General features: G+C 39.4%; 2 protein-coding genes across 2 annotated transcripts in view; one reads left to right on the forward strand and one right to left on the reverse strand.

Moving 5' to 3' along the window:
- Nucleotides 1–2,402: 2,402 nt before the first annotated feature.
- On the forward strand, nt 2,403–12,546 carry ZGLP1 (zinc finger GATA like protein 1; the record flags this gene model as incomplete). Its single annotated transcript, XM_081319873.1, has 7 exons — nt 2,403–2,989; nt 4,737–4,825; nt 5,447–5,540; nt 5,990–6,121; nt 11,744–11,854; nt 11,955–12,026; nt 12,136–12,546. 7 exons carry the CDS (start codon nt 2,403–2,405, stop codon nt 12,182–12,184), a joined length of 1,134 nt encoding a protein of 377 aa, XP_081175999.1. The 3' UTR covers nt 12,185–12,546.
- Nucleotides 12,547–12,964: 418 nt separating this feature from the next.
- The window catches only part of ICAM5 (intercellular adhesion molecule 5), a 28,899-nt gene continuing 23,774 nt past the window's right edge, over nt 12,965–18,089 (reverse strand). Inside the window, exons 11-14 of the mRNA XM_081318926.1 lie at nt 17,603–17,845; nt 14,479–14,742; nt 13,525–13,795; nt 12,965–13,130 (exon numbers count right to left, since the gene is read on the reverse strand). Of these exons, the coding sequence (XP_081175052.1) occupies nt 13,578–13,795; nt 14,479–14,742; nt 17,603–17,845 (725 nt within the window). The 3' untranslated portion in view covers nt 12,965–13,130; nt 13,525–13,577. The remainder of the gene's footprint in view (nt 13,131–13,524; nt 13,796–14,478; nt 14,743–17,602; nt 17,846–18,089) is intronic.

Genomic DNA, 18,089 nt, shown 5'->3' on the forward strand with positions numbered 1-18,089 from the left:
GAATTGCTCTGCCCGCCTTGCCTGGAGTCCGAGTCTAGTTGCAATCCGGTCTCCGCTTCGGGGGACTTCGGGTCCGAAACAGCCGCGGCTAGAGAACTCAGGTGAGCCGTTCTTCTGACCGACGTCCATAACGTGCTCTTGAGAGAAGAAGGGGTCTCCGGATCACAGTTCGCAGCCAAAGAAGATCCGGAAAAGCTCCTCTTGGCTGATGGCGCCCACTCAGCTGTGGGAGCCGAACGGGCTGTTTGGACCTAGGGCACAGGTAGGCAACCTCGGCTCTTTTATGACTCATGGACTTCAACTCCCAGAATTCCTGAGTCAGCTATGCTCATGAAGTCCATGAGTCATAAAAGAGCCGAGGTTGCCTACCCTAGACCTAGGGCAGGGGTAGGCAACCTCGGCTCTTTTATGACTCATGGACTTCAACTCCCAGAATTCCTGAGCCAGCTTGGCTGGCTTGGCTGGCTCAGGAATTCTGGGAGTTGAAGTCCATGAGTCATAAAAGAGCCGAGGTTGCCTACCCTAGACCTAGGGCTAAAGCCCGCGGAAGAGAAGTTTAGGAGTAGCCCTCGCCAACACGCGCTGGGACTGGCTTCAGGAATCAATGCGCAAAGGCGCTCGGCTCCTTGGCTTTCCTCTAAGGCGTAAGGCTGTGGGGACTTATTGCCGACTAAGAGGCAGTCTAGGCTCGGTCGCAGTGCCGCCTAGCAGGGGGCTGCGTCTTCCGCGCGCCCCCCCCCCCAGCCGGATTAGCCCTTCCTTGGGTGGCCAGCCTCGCAAGCGGCGCGAGCCCGGGGAAGGGTTGGTTACTATTGGTCAAGAACCTGCAAGCGGGAACCCCCCCCCCTCGCGGGGGGCCTTGCAGGTGTGGGCAGCTGAAGGGGCCGGGAGACTTTAGGTGGGGTTTTCTTTGAGGGGAGGTGGGCCCGGCTCTTGTTCGGCCGCCTCGAAATATAACTGGCCTGGAGATGGGAGAGGGCAAGCCTCCACAGCAGGAGGAGGAATTGCTGGGCAAGGCTGTTGGGGAAAGGGGGAACTCCCCTCAGCTTCGTGTGGAGGGGAAAGGGGCCGTAACAATGGTTGGTGCCTCTCTCGAGATGGCAAAGGGGCTTCAAGGAAAGCAATCCCGAAGGAAGACCTGTATTAGGGATTGGAGAGCCGAGGGAACCTTGGGGAATCTTGTTCAGAGGATGGAATACTTGAGGCAGGGCGATCCCTGGTCCCCGTACATCGATTTTCAAGGCTACTAGTGATGGGTTCGCAGGGCAGGAGAGAGCCAGGAGGTGCGCCACCTGCTGACCGATTAGGGTTAGAATGATCATGGGATCATTATGTAGAATGTAAGGATTATGGAAGGATACTTGGAAGAAGCTTTATTTATTTGGGCTGTTTCCAAAGGGATGGTCATCTTTGTAATAATTCATTGTGCAGACAACAGTTCTGTGGTATTCTGAAGATTTAGGGCACAAACGGTGGACTACAAAGCCCTATAATCAGTCTGTGAAATTTATTGCTGAAGAAACTTATTAACAAGCCATGATCACTAACATGCTTATAGACGCTTGAGATTTAATTATCACTAATTGTCTTTTGAAATCCATTTGAGCAGTACGTTTGTCTGAAAAATAAGTTGTACAGATCATAAAAGTTTAGAGCATCTATATTTCTACTCAACTCACTGACATTAAACTGTTGGCCAGTTGTTTGAATGCATTGTTTAAGTGCTGCAACAATTTTACAGGGCCTTTGGTTGTGTATGCTGGCTAAAGAATAAATAATTAAATAGATAAATGCTCGTGGTAATTCCAAATAATTTTTCAAATAAAAAGTGTGAATTTTTTCACATGTATTCACGGTTTAGGATTGTTTTTAAAAAAAACTTTAAGAAATTAGATACATTATTTTAACTAAATTTGAATGGATGCTAGGAGAGCCTTTCATATAGAATGTATACTAGCACGCAGTGGTGACAGAGACTTATTAAAGAAATATTTGGGACAGAATCCTCTAAAAAACTACCCTAACATAACGTTTTCATGGGAACTTTAATAAAATGTTTTTAAATGAACTGCAAATTTTAAAATAAGTGTGAAAGTGCTAGTATTTATGTGGGGTAGTCCTTAGTTCAGGGGTAGGCAACCTCGGCTCTTTTATGACTCATGGACTTCAACTCCCAGAATTCCTGAGTCAGCTATGCTGACTCAGGAATTCTGGGAGTTGAAGTCCATGAGTCATAAAAGAGCCGAGGTTGCCTACCCCTGCCTTAGTTGATACATGTGGAAGAAGGAGAGTTTGGAGTAAGTGCCCCACCCTTTTATAAGCACAAATGACAATCTCCATCTTGGTTCACTCAGTGCTTTTCTACTTATCTTCTTACCTGCAGGTTTGAGCCTTTCAACAACATGGCTTGTTGCCTTCAGATGCCAGATAGCAAAGCCCTCAGCTTCCTGCAGGAGAGTACCCAGCTGCTGTCCCAAGCAGAGCCAATTGGCAGTAACCCAGGAAAGCCTCTGTGGCAGTTGAGCCGAGCGATGCATTCCATCCATAGCATCTGTGGACCCCAATGCAACTGTTTCCACAGCATCCGTGGACTCCAGTGCAACTGTTTCTCCTCTCCCCTAGTGCCTTTTGCTCCCACTGATGCTCTGAATCTCATCAGCCTCCATTGCTCCAGCCTTGAGTCAGAACCTCTAGATAAGGTCAAGCCCCCAGAAGCTGGGGAAATTGCTCACGAGAGGTCTCCCATTACCCACTCTAAAGACCATAGTAGTCACCTGCTGTGGCGAGCTTGTGTGGAAGAGCCCAGAGTGACCCCACTCTCTGAGTCACAAAGAGGCAGGAGGAGAGTCTTCCGCAAGCAGCCTAAACCCAGAAGGAGCTATGATGCTCTGGACCCAAATTTCCAAGGGGTGACGCTCCACATGAAATTGTGTCTGTGTCAAAGCTGTTCAGAGGGCTGTCGCCTTATCATTAACCCCCAATTCAGCAGGTACAGTTGCTGTACGACATGTCAGTGAACCTGTGGCTCCTAATTCCCAGATATGCGAACAGGAATTCTTTATAGTGTTCATAGGACTAATTTCTCCTTTTAATTAACTAGTCTACCATGTAATATGCATGTTGTGTCCCATTAGTAACAGTTCTGATTGGAAAAAAATGTCAAAGACTCCACAAAGATTTAAACTTCCTCTTTTGTGTAGTGCCTCAATTCCTAAAAGCTGCATTTTGTCTTACAAGGGGGAGACCTATAAATATAAATGGAACACGGGCACAGTGCAGTCTCCAGCATCATTTTTTACTTTCAAAAATGACGCATGGATTTCATATGTTTTCTTGGAAAATAAAAATGATAATTGGCTGTAACCTCTTGCCTAACAAAAGGACCAGGTAAGCTGCAGCAGCAGTATCAAAAATTATGCAAGAACTGGGGATTCTAGAGGGGTTGCATGGAAGTATTCTGGTAAATAGTTTACAGGGACAATGTTTCCAGGGAAGCCATTTTATGGATATAATTTGTTCTTACCTCTATCACCTCCCATATCCTTCATTTTGTGAAAGTCCCTAATATGTTTTCAGAATTAAAATGTGCCCACTACGCTGCCCACAGTAGAATGAGCTGTAGAGTCTTGTTTTCTATTGAAAAGTTTTTCAATACATTTTATCTTTAACAAAACAACCCCTCCCCACCCCCACCCTCCCTTCCCAACCCAACCCAACCCTCTCCCCCTCCCCTTCCCCCCTCCCCGACTTCCCAGAGCTAAATACAAGGTATAAAAGTAAAAAACAATCATAAACCAGCATATGCTAACAACAATAAACTATTAGGTCTATCGCACTTTAGCTCTTATAAAATGACTACAAGCAATATAAATATCACATCGATACTTATTCAAATGCTAAGAGTCTTGTTTTCTAGATGACAAGAGACAATGTCAGTTCCTAAGTGAGGCGCCATGTTGATAATTTTGCCACAGAGTTATAATTGTATTTTTTACTTTGTCATCTTTTCTTTACCCACCCTGTTAAAGCCCCAACTTTCTTTAGGTATGCCTGCAGAATCGTATTCATAAACTACAGTACCTATGAACTATTTGTTAGAGGTTTCCACATTTTCTTTATGAGCAGCATGGCTATTACTGAGTTTATATTTCTATATTTTTATTTGTAAACCACCCAGAGACATGCAAGTGTAATAGGCGGTATAGAAATTTGATAAATATATTAGACTTGCGGAGCTGCTCAACATGACTCTTACTGATCCAGGAACAATTACTCCAAATCATAGAATCTTTTTTTTTGGCATAGATATATGTAGGATAGATCTGTAAATGTAGAAAATACTTTAACAGAAGTAAGATCCTTTTTGTATGTCCATACATCTTGGATCAAGTGTGATTTGAGTAGTTTCTTATAGCTTTAGTTGAAAATTGATTAGTTATACTGTCTTAAATTTAATTTTTCCAGGTATTACTCACAAGCTGCAGTCTTCATTCACATTTCATATCTTTTAGTAAAAGCTGTCCTTATAAAGAGTTTGTGATTAATTATATTTTTTTCAGTTCCATCCTTTGGCCTTTGCCGTCACAATTTTGGTTGCTAAACAAAAAGCCGTAAGTCAAGGACTACCTGTATTTAATTTTCAGTGTAGATCAGAGTATAAAGCTAGATCACATGACTGAGGAAATCCTTTTATTTCAAAGCATACCTAAAATGCTAAATATCCAATCTGTGCTCAGTGGAAAATTTAGGAAAAGAAGTGGAGTTCCTTTAGCAGAAGAGTGCAAAGCTGCCAGTTCGGAAGAAGAAGGATTTGTCCCTGCACACAGTATGTTAATTCTTTTGCCAGTCAATAATTGCAATGCTAATTGTAATGTTTAAAGTGTCCAAGACAAAAGCATGTGATTTATCTTGTTGTTTTCCAGGAAAAGGTTGGGTCGTAATCTAGTATAAATCTTGCAATAGTTTAAATTATGAGCCAAGAACTCTCTGTTTAAGAATTGTCCTAGCAACAAACTCACTAAGTGATTTGGTTAACAGTTATGATGTTGGCAACCTTATTTCAACACCTTATGCTAAAAAAAAATAGACCACTTCACCAAAATATTTGCAGGATTATTGAAATAAAACTGGGAGACAATTTGAACTTTATAGATATTATTACAGAAATTATGTACACTAACCCTATTGAAGTCAACTCATTCTGAATTTTCTTTATACAAACTTCAGTGATGAGCACATATGACATATTTCAAGGATTTTTCCCCAAAATTCAAAACAGCTAAAAATACCCCTAAAAAAAACAAAAAACAAAACAAAACAAAACCGCAAACCAAATCTAAACACTATTGGTCTAGTACTGAAAGTGTCCAAGTTAGAAGAATTTTGTAAGACATGCTTTCAGCAAATTTAAATTATGAAGATTACTTAACTGCTTTTTGCTTTCAAGGAAATAAGCGTTGTGCTTCCTGCAAGACTAGAAAAACTCCACTGTGGAGAGATGCTGAAGATGGGACCCCTCTCTGTAATGCTTGTGGCATTAGGTATTTAGCATCCTAAGCTATTATAGTTCAACAATGACACTTGATAAGGTCTAGGATTTACTACAAAACAGGCCAAGCACAGAACTGCTTCTGATTTATCTATTAAAGGTAAACAAAGCATAGAAAGGAAAACTATGACTAAGATTATGCTCTGGAAATATGTTGGAAAATAGTTCCAAGGATCCCTAATACCTATTGGCCCTATTTTCTTAGGAAATATTTTCTTTATATCCCACAAATATTTCATGCCCGCCCCAAGACAATTCCATTTTATTTCACGCAAATGGGAGATACAGTAGAGCAGCATGGGAAGATGCTTGGTACAGTTTACAAAATTCAGCTCAGTCAATGAACACAGAATGACCAATGCCATTTTTATTAAACTTATTAATCTTACTAACGTTTAAACTTTATTGTTAAACTTCTTCTTTCTCTCCCCCCCCCCCCAGGTACAAAAAGTACAGAATAAGATGTTTTCACTGCTGGAGTATTCCAAAGCATGGTGGGAAACCTTACCCACATTGTTCCAACTGTGGAGGAAAGTTGGGTGTGGTAGCTGCCCAGCAGAAACCTGCAAAAAGGTAAAAAGGGCTGGGGAGAAGGAAAACTTTGGTTGTTCAGAATAGGTTGTGATTGTCCTGAACATCTGCTCACTTGAGGTTGATTTATGAAATGTGGGCTGTATTACAACATTTAGTTTAGGTTCTGATCTGATTATTTGAAAAATAAGACCAGTTCAACTGGATTAATAACAGATCACTATTCAGCTAAAATAAATATCTATCTAAAAACAAAAGACCTTCTAATTTTCAATGTCCCAACTAATTAATTCATAATTTTAGCAACTGGATAATGAAATTCTCTTTTAAATTCCCCTTTAAAATATTTTCTGTTGGGAAGAGATTGGTGACACATTTTTTTTAAAAAAATTCATGCTTATGGCATTGTAATTGAATTGTATTTCTGTATAAAAAATAAATCAGCTCTCCATCCTGCAGCAATTAAGAACAGAAATAGGAGTTTCTAATATGAGCATTTCTTTTAAAATTTAGCAATTTTCAATATTCAAAAGTTATTGTGTCATGTTGAGATAAATTATGAATTGTAGATTTGTCTAAAGATAAATCCATTTTAGATTATAATCTCTCTCTCTGTGTGTGTATGTGTTATGCTAACTCTCCAGAGTTATCCAGTTTTGTTACAACATGAGGATGGATAAAAAGAAATATATTTGAATCCCCTGCACTCCAATGTCACTATTTTTTTTTAAGGAAAATGAAGTGAGAGACGAGATCAAAGCTGATTTTCATAGCAATACAATGTATTAAGAGCTGGAGGTAACTTTTACATATAAATGCAAAATGTCAAACCCAGCTGAACATTTTTCTTTTTCTTTTCATCCCTGGATAAATTTGGCTCTTCTCTTTCTGTGCCGAGAGAGAATTATATCCACTGAATTAGATCCACTGAAAGCTATAGTGAAGCTAAAGTTGCTTAGCTAGACAGAGTAACATTACAAGCTGAAGGAAGCCAGGGAAAAATTTATTTGATCTACTTATCTGTATATTTTTCCTCCACACTAGTGCCCAAAATATGTGCCCTTAGCCATGTTTTGATGAATCCAGAACAGCTCTGTCTCATCTAGATCATGCATCACTTTATTTTTCTTCTTTCTCTCCATGCTTGATAGCAGTACCTGCTATAGAATTTTAATCACAAGTGGTAATGTATTATTTGAATCCCAGTTTTGCGTATTGCAAATGAAGAAAGATCAGTTTGTCAAGGTCAGCCCTATCTAGTTCAATATGTGCTCAGTCACCAGAACTCTCAGGAATCATAGACCTGTCAGCCTTCTGTTAAAATAAATAAATAAATGAGGCCTAGAATCTCCAAACAAATATGAAGTTCCCAAATGTGGTTGATTAGTTCAGTAGCATAAAAGTAAAGTGAATTCCAAACTCTGATAAAGTATATTCCTATGTCCCAACTCATTGTCAAGGTCTTTCCTCACAGACCCCTCTGTCACACTCAGTCTTGAGACTCCTCCCAATATTTTCAGGTTGAAAGATAGAACAATAGCTTGGTAGTAAAATGTCTGCTTTATAGGAACACCATATTATACATTCATAGACAATTGCTTTCTTCACTGGAAGTCCCAGTGCAAAGGTCTGTGCTTGAACAGAGAACATTAAAAACCAGTGGCTGTAATAATTAAAATATTAAAGTGGTACTTGGAAGACTCAAGTTTTCAAGTCCACTTTCAGCCATGGAAGCCCACTGGGTGAATTTGTGTCAATCACTGTCTCTCACCCCAACTTATCTTACAGGTTCTCCACTGTGTGGGAAAATGAGAGGAGGGAATGCTATTTGGGATGTAAATCATCAAATACAGTAATGAACCAAAAAATACCCCTAAGGGGAATTTGGTCTGAACCTTTTGAAGGATATTGACACTTCAAAGAGGAGTGCGTTGCTTGCCACATTATGTTTCTTGATGTAATCATCTTAGGTCAGGGGTCCCCCCACCCTGGGCTACGGCATGCCAGAAACCGGACCACGCAAACAAGAGAAACCCCATCCGTGGGATGCAGGCAGCACGCAAAACCAATCCTCCTCTGGTCCACAGAAAAATCTCTCTCCACAGAATCGGTCCCTGGTGCGCAAAAGGTTGGGGGGGGTGTGCTGTCTTAGGTGATTTCCACAGCCCCAATCTAAATAGTATTAATACATTATTAATAGCCTAAGCAGTGTATTAAAAATAGTATTAATAGATTATTTTCATTGTACTCTGAATAATAAACATAAAATTGAAAATGTGGTTATGCCCTAATCATACATCATATTATAAATTTAAGGGATTCTTTCTTTCTGTTTTGTAGATGTGGCAATTTTGTAAAAATTTGCAATTAGCTGGAGAGGAAAATTTCTTTGAGGAACTTGAACTACTTGTCTGACAGCCTTGGATGAATAACTAGATGGATCATTATTAGATATACTAATCCCATTTCCATAGATTTTTATTTTGGCTTTGCATTTTGATTCTTCCTGGATATTACTCTGATATGAAATTGCAGATATACTGTATGTTAAACATTTAATTTAAATGAATGTGGAAAAAGGTAGAAAAGAAGCATGGAATGTTTATGAAATAGAAGTGTTTCACTTAAAATTTCAACCATCCACACAGCTGAGAAGAAAATGCTGAAATATTTTCAAGTAATTATACTTCCTAATCACATGGAATATTCCTTTAAGATATATTGGGTTAATATTGCTATCTCACTCTTTTATAACAGCTGTAGCAGTGCTATTTAATAATTTCTAGAGAGGAATCACAAAGAGGAAAACAGATTTTTCACAAATTACTTTTGGACAAGCAGGAAAGGGACCTTATTTAAAACATTTATTAATTAGGCCACCATCTTCTAAGAACTCCAGATTAAAAAAAATTATAGTCCTATATGATTAAAGGACTTTTCTCCTGATAATATGTATTAATTTCACAATAAATAATTACTATAAATACACAAGGTATGTGCTACAAAATATTTGTATATTTATAGTAAACTGTCATGTATTATTTAATATGAAGCAAGATGATAGTTTCTGAATGATACAGATGCCTTTACCAGTACATGATATGTTTCAAAAGGCATCACTCTCCAGGAAGAATTGTGTTTTGTGATATTGTGCAGACTTCTTTTTGAAGTATATTTGTTTTTGTAAATAGCATTTATATTAGGAGTTTATATTCTCTATATATTCTATATTCTCTACAGAGCAGTACTAAAATGAAAAACAACAGATCTGTATCAGGAAATAAAACCAAATACCTTGATTTTTTTTTGTAATTAAAATTCTGTAATTTACTAATATTCCAAATTTTGTTGAAAGTAACACATTAAAGGTTATTTCATCACTAAATAGCTGCCAAACAACTGCAATAAATATTATTTATTGTTACACACTCCAGAACACTGTCTGGTTAATTTTTGCAAAGACTTGGAAGAGGAAGATGAGGGTTTGGGGGGAGAAATACCAATATACCTTATACTAATGTCATGGCTAGGCTATTAAAGATTCAGAGGTCAGATGCTAGAACAGAAATTCATTTTTTGAATGGAGACTTGCATGCAATTCCAATGAAATATAAATTGGTTTATTTGTTACTGGAGGCAACAGACAAACCTGAAGTAGAAAGGAGTATGCAACCCTGTGCTTTCGTATCTTGCTGCTTTTTATTTTTGCTTATGCGCTATGCATCTAAATCCCTCCCTCCCACCTATTGGGGGGTGCAGGGGGCTGTACTTGAACTTAGCCTGAGGCTAAAACACATCATTTTATGGGAAGTGTGGAGGTTTTTCCCATCAGAAATGTATACGTAATTGAAAAACTGAAAGATTTTATTGCATTTCACTTTCCGCCACATTGGGAAAATCTTGTTAATAAGACTCAAATACCTACAAATCCCTTTACTTTATTGATTAACAGCATCACATGCCCTTGCAGCCTGATGCTTCCTTCTCAAAAATATGGCAATTCCTCACTTCCTAGATACTTAGACCCTTTCTTTGGGTCTATCGTCACAGAACATCTGTTCTATGTTAATAGTCTGTGGTGGTTTGTATTGCTTGAATGGCCTATATTCTGCTTGCTCTCCTGCCACCAAATTTTCTTTTCCCATTGTGCTACAATACCACCGCTTGCTGCTGTGCAGATAATAGCCCTTATGGCTAAGCTGGACTGCAAATACAAAGAGACACAACCCCATCAAAAAGTAATGAGACTGTATCTCTCTAAAGCTCAGGGGCTGGGGATGTTGGAAGCTATGTCTAGGAGGGCCTTTGCAGAACTTCGGGTGGTGCACCAGTTGTGCCCATACTAGATCAGGAAGCTAGATCACATAACTGATGCCCTTGTAATTTCCAGATTAGACGATGTATCACACACTACATGGGACTGCCCTTGAAGGTCATTTGGAAACTCCAACTGCTGCAGAAAGAGGCTGCGTGGGTAGTAAATGGGTGCCAGATATACAGCATACACATAACATTCCTGTGTGAACTTCACTGGTTACCAGTGTGTTTCTGGATGCAATTCAAGGTGCTGGTTTTTTACCTATAAAACCCTACACCATGGCTTGGGACTGGAGTGCTTGAAGGGATCGCTTTTTCCCAAGAGTTTCTACCGGTCTAACTATATCAAGCAGAATAGGCATGTTGTAGATCCTGTCAGCCAGAGTGTTGGCTGGTGGGGACCAGAAGATAAGCTTTTTCCACAGTGGTCCCTGCTTTATGGAACATCCTCCCTTCAGACATCAGAAAGGGCCCAGCCCTGTTAGTCTTTCATAAGCCTTAAAAACCCAGCTACACTCCCCATTCTAGGGCGCTGAATATGCCAAAGGACCCTTTTCCTGGCTATATTGCTAATAGGTCATATATCTTGCTCTTGTGTATGTTGAACTGGGTGTTTTAAATGTTTTTTAAAATCATTTTTACTGTTTTTGTTATTTTAAAATGTTTTTAATTTTTTATCGTAATATGTTTTCTGTATTGTAAGCTGCCCAGGGTTATTGACTGAAATAGGAAGCCATACAAATTGAACAAATAAATAAAACTTTGCACACCTTGCCATTTTCAGTGTTTATCAGCACTGATCTTCAGGGGTGGGAGTGGGGGGAGGCATCCAAGATATCTCATCAATTTACTACTGTAAAGCATTTGGCAGACAGTTCTTCTAAACAGATGGAGAAGGATATATTTGACCTGTTCACTTCCAGAACAATGTATAATGCAGTTTCTTCTATAGCCAAGTAGGACACTATTGTGTTTCAATGAATAGGACATCTTCTGTATACTTTCTTTCCCATTCTTTTGTTGAAAAAGTGGGGTGGGAAAGTTCAGGTAGGACGGTTCTATTGTGTTTCCCAACCAAGACTAGCAATAAATCACACAGCTTCTGTCTATGTATGACTTGCTACAGAGTCTATGGTAGGATCTATCATAGAAGTGTATTTCTCTTAGCTGTCCCATTGCCTTTTAGGTACAGCAAACTGGTCAATTAATGTGTCAATTCTCCACAGCTCATATTTGATGTGACCAAGACCATTCTTCATATGAATGTTTCCTTTTTCTTACTGAAGATCATTTTTTAGTTTCATGTTTCTCAAGACGTTGTACTATCTCTATTTTTTTTCTATACAGGCTCATCACTGGAAATTTTTGTGGAATTGCCTTGGCCTTCATCATTTCAACATTCCTGGCACAGTTGGCGCCTTGTGCTTTAATCAGAAAAGCCTCACTTCTTGGCATAAAGTGAAGTAGTCTGAATTGCTGAAATAATTTTCCTAACTTCTTTTAGATGCTCTTGGTTGGCAACATATTCTTATGTTTCTGTATTTTTTTTCCACTAAAGGCTTCAGCACGATAAGATTCTTTCTTCATCCTGTCTGCTGTTCTGTTTTCTGACCTGCTCCATCTCTGATAAGTATAGAGTGATATTTTCCCATTTCTTATGATGTCCTGAAACTACCACTTCTTGCTCCAAAAAGAAAAACAAAGTGCTTATATTTAACTGTGATTTTTTTTTTAAATAGCCACCCATGCATTCGCACAACTACTATCCAGTCGCTTAGCTCTACTTAGTTTGAATGATGCTCACCTTCACTGCCTCAAAGAATGGAAGAGATGCAGGAGACTCAATGGATATGTGACTTAAGCAAGGAAAGGGGCTTCTTTACTTAAAAGGTCCATCTAATCCTTTGTAGGGGCTCAGGATTTCATTTATGTGAATGCATAGTATGTATTCCAAGAAGAACTGGAATTATTGATAAGCACCAGTTCTTCCTTAAAGGCTTCCAGTAGCCTTGAAGCTGAACCTGCAACAACCTTAAAAGAAGGGAATACATTAATAGATCATTTTGATGACATTTTGATCCCAAGAAGAATAAAATGAGAACTGTTGTAAGCATGGTTCTTTTTAGTCTTGTGATTCTTCACAGCCTTCTCCAATCTCATGCCCTGAGAGGTGCTGGATTTCAGTTTTCATACGTTGCCTGCCAATGGTCTTGCTGGTGTTGAATTATGGGAGTTGACATCCAATACACTAGGGCACTATCTTGGTGTGAAGCTTAATAGAGAATTCCTTGTAATGTGTACAAACATAAAAAGATGACATGGCCTGCAGGCCACTTTAATCAAATCTGTTAAATCTATCAAACTAAATTCATAAGGCATGAATTTAAACTCAGTTCTTCTCTCTCTCTCTCTCTCTCCCCCTCTCCCCCTCCCTCCCTCTCTCCCTCAATTTAGTTTAGAACAATTTAATTATCATCTTAGTTACATTAAAATGCAACATCACATTCTTTTATATGAAAGAGTTGCCCACAATAACAATTTGACTAGTTCTCAGTAATTCTCTGTGTATCAGTTCAGAATTGCATTTATTCCATGTTTTACTAAGATTAATTTCCTCCATATTTCTTTTTTAAATTATAGTCTTTGTCTTGTCTTAAAAACATTACATCTGCTCCAAATATGAAAACTGGTGGTCCAAAGTTGATGTCTCCCACCTTGGCAAGGCACCAGTCAACTAGGGAGAAAAGAATTTTACAGCCAGTATTAACATACATGTCCCAGAACAGAAGAACAGTCAGTTCCTCTGGTACAACATTTTAAAAAGGCAATGAACTCATTTCATATTTCCAATTTCAGGGAGTACTTTAAAAGGATATCTGGAAAAAATGGAAGAGATGAAGACTGCTTTCAGGCTTTAGTCTGGGAAAATGCCACGTATATGCTAGGCTTGTCTAGAACCTGAGACACTAAAACTGGCTGTCCATGCTTGACCATGGTACAGTCTATTGGCTGTTAATACACTACAGAGTGTAATAGAGAACTTTATGGTCCCCAAATCCTTCCTTCAAAGGCAGAGATAGTGAAAGATATGACTGGGTTGTGTAGAAAATTGTTGTTCTTTCATTTACCTTCCCTGGACCCTATCTTGGGAGGCAGATAGGAGTACCTGCCTTGAGATTCTTCAGGTCCTGGTGAGCTGTATGCCATAGATGTCAATATCACAAGGACTCTCCCGATTTAGGAAAGTGGCTTCAGTAGAATTCTCTGCATCACGGACATTGTATTCCCCCTTTTTACAGGCTGTGGATTTGAGATAATAAATGATTCCAGCCATTCCTCCCAGGACCAACATGGTGCCACCAGCAATTGCCGCAATGACAATAATATATAGCCAGTGATCTGCAAAAGAGAAGCATATTATTAGTCAGCAGCTTTTGGGCTTACAAAAAGAATTCTTAAGTAGGGGCTACCATGCTGAAAAACATACAAGCCCCCATTTAAAAATTTCACACGGTCTTTTACTGAGACAAAAAGCCCTTCCTTTGGAAATTCACTTTATATGGGCTGTTTCATCTGAAACGCTAAATGGCTTAGCTGTTTCTCTTTTGTCCCTCTGAGTTAGAAACGTATCTATGGTTCAGTTCATTCTCTATTGTTGGTTGGAGAATTCTGGGAGTTGAAGTCCACAAGTTTTAAATTTGCCAAGGTTGGACACCCCTGAATTCGATGTCATATGGCACATGGATATAAGTGTGTCTCAGTATACTTTGCTTTTTTTTTTTACAGAAAACCAACCAGCATGTTTGCAGACAGAAGCATTAGCTTCTCTCCCTTTCAGTTGCTTTATCTCCCAACTGATGCTTAACTGTGCTTTATTTCTTTATGCTAAGCATATGCAGAACTTTCTTATTAAGTTTTATTTCTCACTTAACTCTTGATAATGGATTCTTGTTCTCAGGGGGAGAAAAGGAGAGCTTGTAAGCTTTAAGCTGTCCCAGTCCTGCTATATCCTGTTGTCATCTTTAAACATAAAATGTCATTGCTAATATCATTTTCAAAGCTTGCGTAGACTCTGGTCTTACCTTCCACTTGGATTTCTACTTGGCTGTGCTGCTGTCCATGCTTGTTGCTTGCTGTGCACTCGTACACACCATTGTTCTGTCCATCTGCATGGACAATTATCACTGTGCTGTTGTTACCAATAAAGATGACGTTGGAGGCATTGGGCAACCTCCAGGTGTAGCTGGCAGCTGGGGACCCATCTGCCTGGCAGGTGAGGGTGATGTTTTCTCCCCTTCTAATGGGTAAAGAACCACTGACTGATAGAATGGCAATAGCAGGCCTGTCTGGAAACAAAAATGGTGGATGTTCAGTTCATCCGGGAAAAGGGGCTCATTTTTGTTCTCTGTCTTCTCTAGCTGGGTAGTTGGGTACGCTATAAACATTGTTAAACAAACTGACAAATCAACAGCATTGCAATGCTTCTAGACAAGTGGATATGTGAGATTGGCAAAGCATCCAGCTGTAACCGGCCAGAGCTGGGATGCAAAAAGCAGATGAACACCAAATGACCACTAGATGGAGTTTTGAACACAGACTTGATACACAGCTAAAGCGGAGCACAATTGCTTGTTTCAGAAAGGAGAATGTTAAGGCTCTTTGATCTAGGCTGTAAACATTCAAACTTGGCAGCCTAGAGATATCAAAACTTCTTTGCTTGAATCTAGTGATTGTTTGGAATTTTGTAGCTCAGACCTGTGATTTCAGAATACCCTTCTAATAATTCTTCTCCATTAATATTAAATAGAGAGAGTGATGAGTCTATATATAGGAATGTTTTCTGTGAGATTCAGAATACAGAATAACAGAGATGGAAGGAACCTTAGAAGGAGAAAGAAGAAGGAGAAAAGGGAAGCAAAATTGTGATTGACTGCCTGATTGATTAATTGATTGACATCAAATCATTTCCTAGGAAGCTCATATCTCAATTTATTTTAAATGAATTTCAGAATAGCATCTAAGAATGTTTAGTAGTATTTTGACATATAAGGTAGTTTATACAAAACAGAAACATCTGCAGGAAAACAACGAAGCTCAGAAAACATCAACACAGAAAAACTTTTCAAGTCAGATTATGGAGGAAAGGCTTTTGAAGAAATAAATCAAACAACTTTTTCCTGGGAGGTTGTTCCATGAGATGACTAAGACATAGGTTGTTTGAAAATTTACGTTTTAAGGTTTCAGATTTAGCCTGAAATTGCAAGATGACAATCACTTTAAATGGCTATTATATAAGATCACGTATAATACAGACAACACAGCAGAATGATTAGCATTTTTTTTCTACTGGAACATGGGAACAAGGTTTAAAAAACAGATCACTTTTCATACGGTCTTTGGAGTCCAAGTGACCATGCATAGGGAGCGATAAGCATTAGAGAAACTGATCCCTTCTCAGTTTGGGATAGTACCGAGAGAAGTTGACTGCACCAGTTGTGCTAAAATCTCTAAGCAGGAATACGGTAAGTCAGGAAATCCATAGATCTAGGGCATATTTCACTTACTGTTTAAATTGTTCATGTTCTGTCATGTTTACTTGACTCTAAGCCATTCTAAGACAATCTTATCCAGAGTAGTAGTAGTAATAATAATATTAATAAAATAATACTAATACTACTAATAATGTTGGAAGGGGCCTTGGAGGTCATCTAGTCCAACCCCCTGCTTAGGTAGGAAACTCTATACCATTTCAGACAAATGGCTGTCTAGTCTCTTCTTAAAAACTTCCAGTGTTGGAGCATTCACAGCTTCTGGAGGCAGGCTGTTCCACTGGTTAATTGTTCTAACTGTCAGGCAGTTTCTCCTTAGTTCTAGGTTGCTTCTCTCATTGACATGGTGATAATTTGCAAAATCTGAATTGCAAACTACTACATAGTCCCATTGGACAATACGCTCCTACTGTGCCCTCCCACCCTTCTCTTCTCTTCTCTTCTCTTCTCTTCTCTTCTCTTCTCTTCTCTTCTCTTCTCTTCTCTTCTCTTCTCTTCTCTTCTCTTCTCTTCTCTTCTCTTTATTTTATTTATTTATCACATGTTTAAACCACCTATATCTCCTTTACAACCTCACAACTTTTACAAAATTAAAGCATTAAAGACAGAAACCTGTCACCCCAGCCCACATACCACTTATAGTTATTTGGGCTGTTTGAAAACTGAGGTTGCCTGCTATTTTGGGTGACTAGAAAGAGTAAAGTGTATTTAGAGTGAAAGAGTAGAACTGCATTTATCTAGAAGACAGAAAAAAAACAGAAGAGATGAGAGTGCAGAAAGAAGAGGAGGCGGAGAAAAACCAGAACAAGCTTCTGTTGCAATTTGAATCCACAACATCTGGGTTACAATGTAGGAGTTTTACTGATTTTACTATTGAAACACTGAACATAAAGGAAAGATCTAAAATACATGAGAGCTCAACATCGGCTCAGCTGAAGAGGTGGTCTTTCCTCTACAAAGGAACGAATGAACTGCTGGGTTTAGGCTGTCCCTGATTCTCGGCCATCTAGCCCAAATGGACAGGAGCACTTTTGAAATGGAGCAGACACAGGTTGCTTGCAGGTCGAGTAGAAGGTCGATAGAAGGGGACTACATCCATTTCTGCCCTCCAGAAATGGTTGCCAACCAGTTATAACCCTGGGGTAACAGGCAAAGCAGGTTCTGTTTCTAGTAGGCATGCTTCTTTGTGGCACTTTAGCTACTCTCCAAGAGAGGACAGCATTAGGACAGTCTCCTATTTAAATTTTCCTCACAAGAAGACATATTGGAAAATGAAGAGTGTGTAAGGAGGAGATTGATATTCAATGGAGTGAGGTACTGTGTAGAGGGGCAGGAAGAGATATAATGAGCTTCCCTCACATACATCCTTCAGTCACACAATATTTGTCTTACAAATAAGTAGGTGCTCCTGGAATGTACATAAGGAGAGAACACTCTTTCTAGAAGCTTGCACTGGGTGAAAAGGGATGCTCCTCCACTACGTCCACATCCAGCTTCCTCTATCTTTTCCTTCAGTAATTACTAGCATAATAATGGCCAACTAAGAGATTTTAGGAACTCTAGCAGATGAATAGAATTGGGAGTACCACTTCATCCCTCTTCAGGCACAGATCTTATGGATGTTCACCATGAGGCCATGACTGAACTTATAACTCACATTCCACTTGCACGTTCACCATCCATCTCTCTGTTCCATGGCCATTAGTGGCATTGCACTCGTAGATCCCAGAGTCATTCCTGCTGACATTCTGCTCCCTGTAGATTTCCCCAGTCGTTCCCTCCTTGGCACACAAGACAAGTGGGGTGGGAATCCCATTTGCTTCGCAGGCCAGAGACTGCAGAGTCCCTTCCAACCAGGTTTGATTGCTTGGACAGCTCGATTCATCCATCTTGGGTTTGGCTGCAAAAAATTGATGGATAAGAATCTCCTAACATATATAAAATATGCATAGGTAACTAACAGCTGCTGTCAACCTGCTTCACAGATGGCCAGTTTGTACTTCAAATTAGAGGACTATAACTCTGTTACCAACATATTCCATTTCACAAGATGTCTGGTGTTAAAAACAAATACAGTAAATTAAAATTGCTGGCAAATTCCCTTCACCTTAGTCTGCAAGAACTTTGAAATATGTAAGCCTGAG

The sequence above is a fragment of the Vipera berus genome (genome assembly GCF_964194415.1).
Source record: "Vipera berus genome assembly, chromosome: 2".
NCBI lineage: Eukaryota > Metazoa > Chordata > Lepidosauria > Squamata > Viperidae > Vipera > Vipera berus.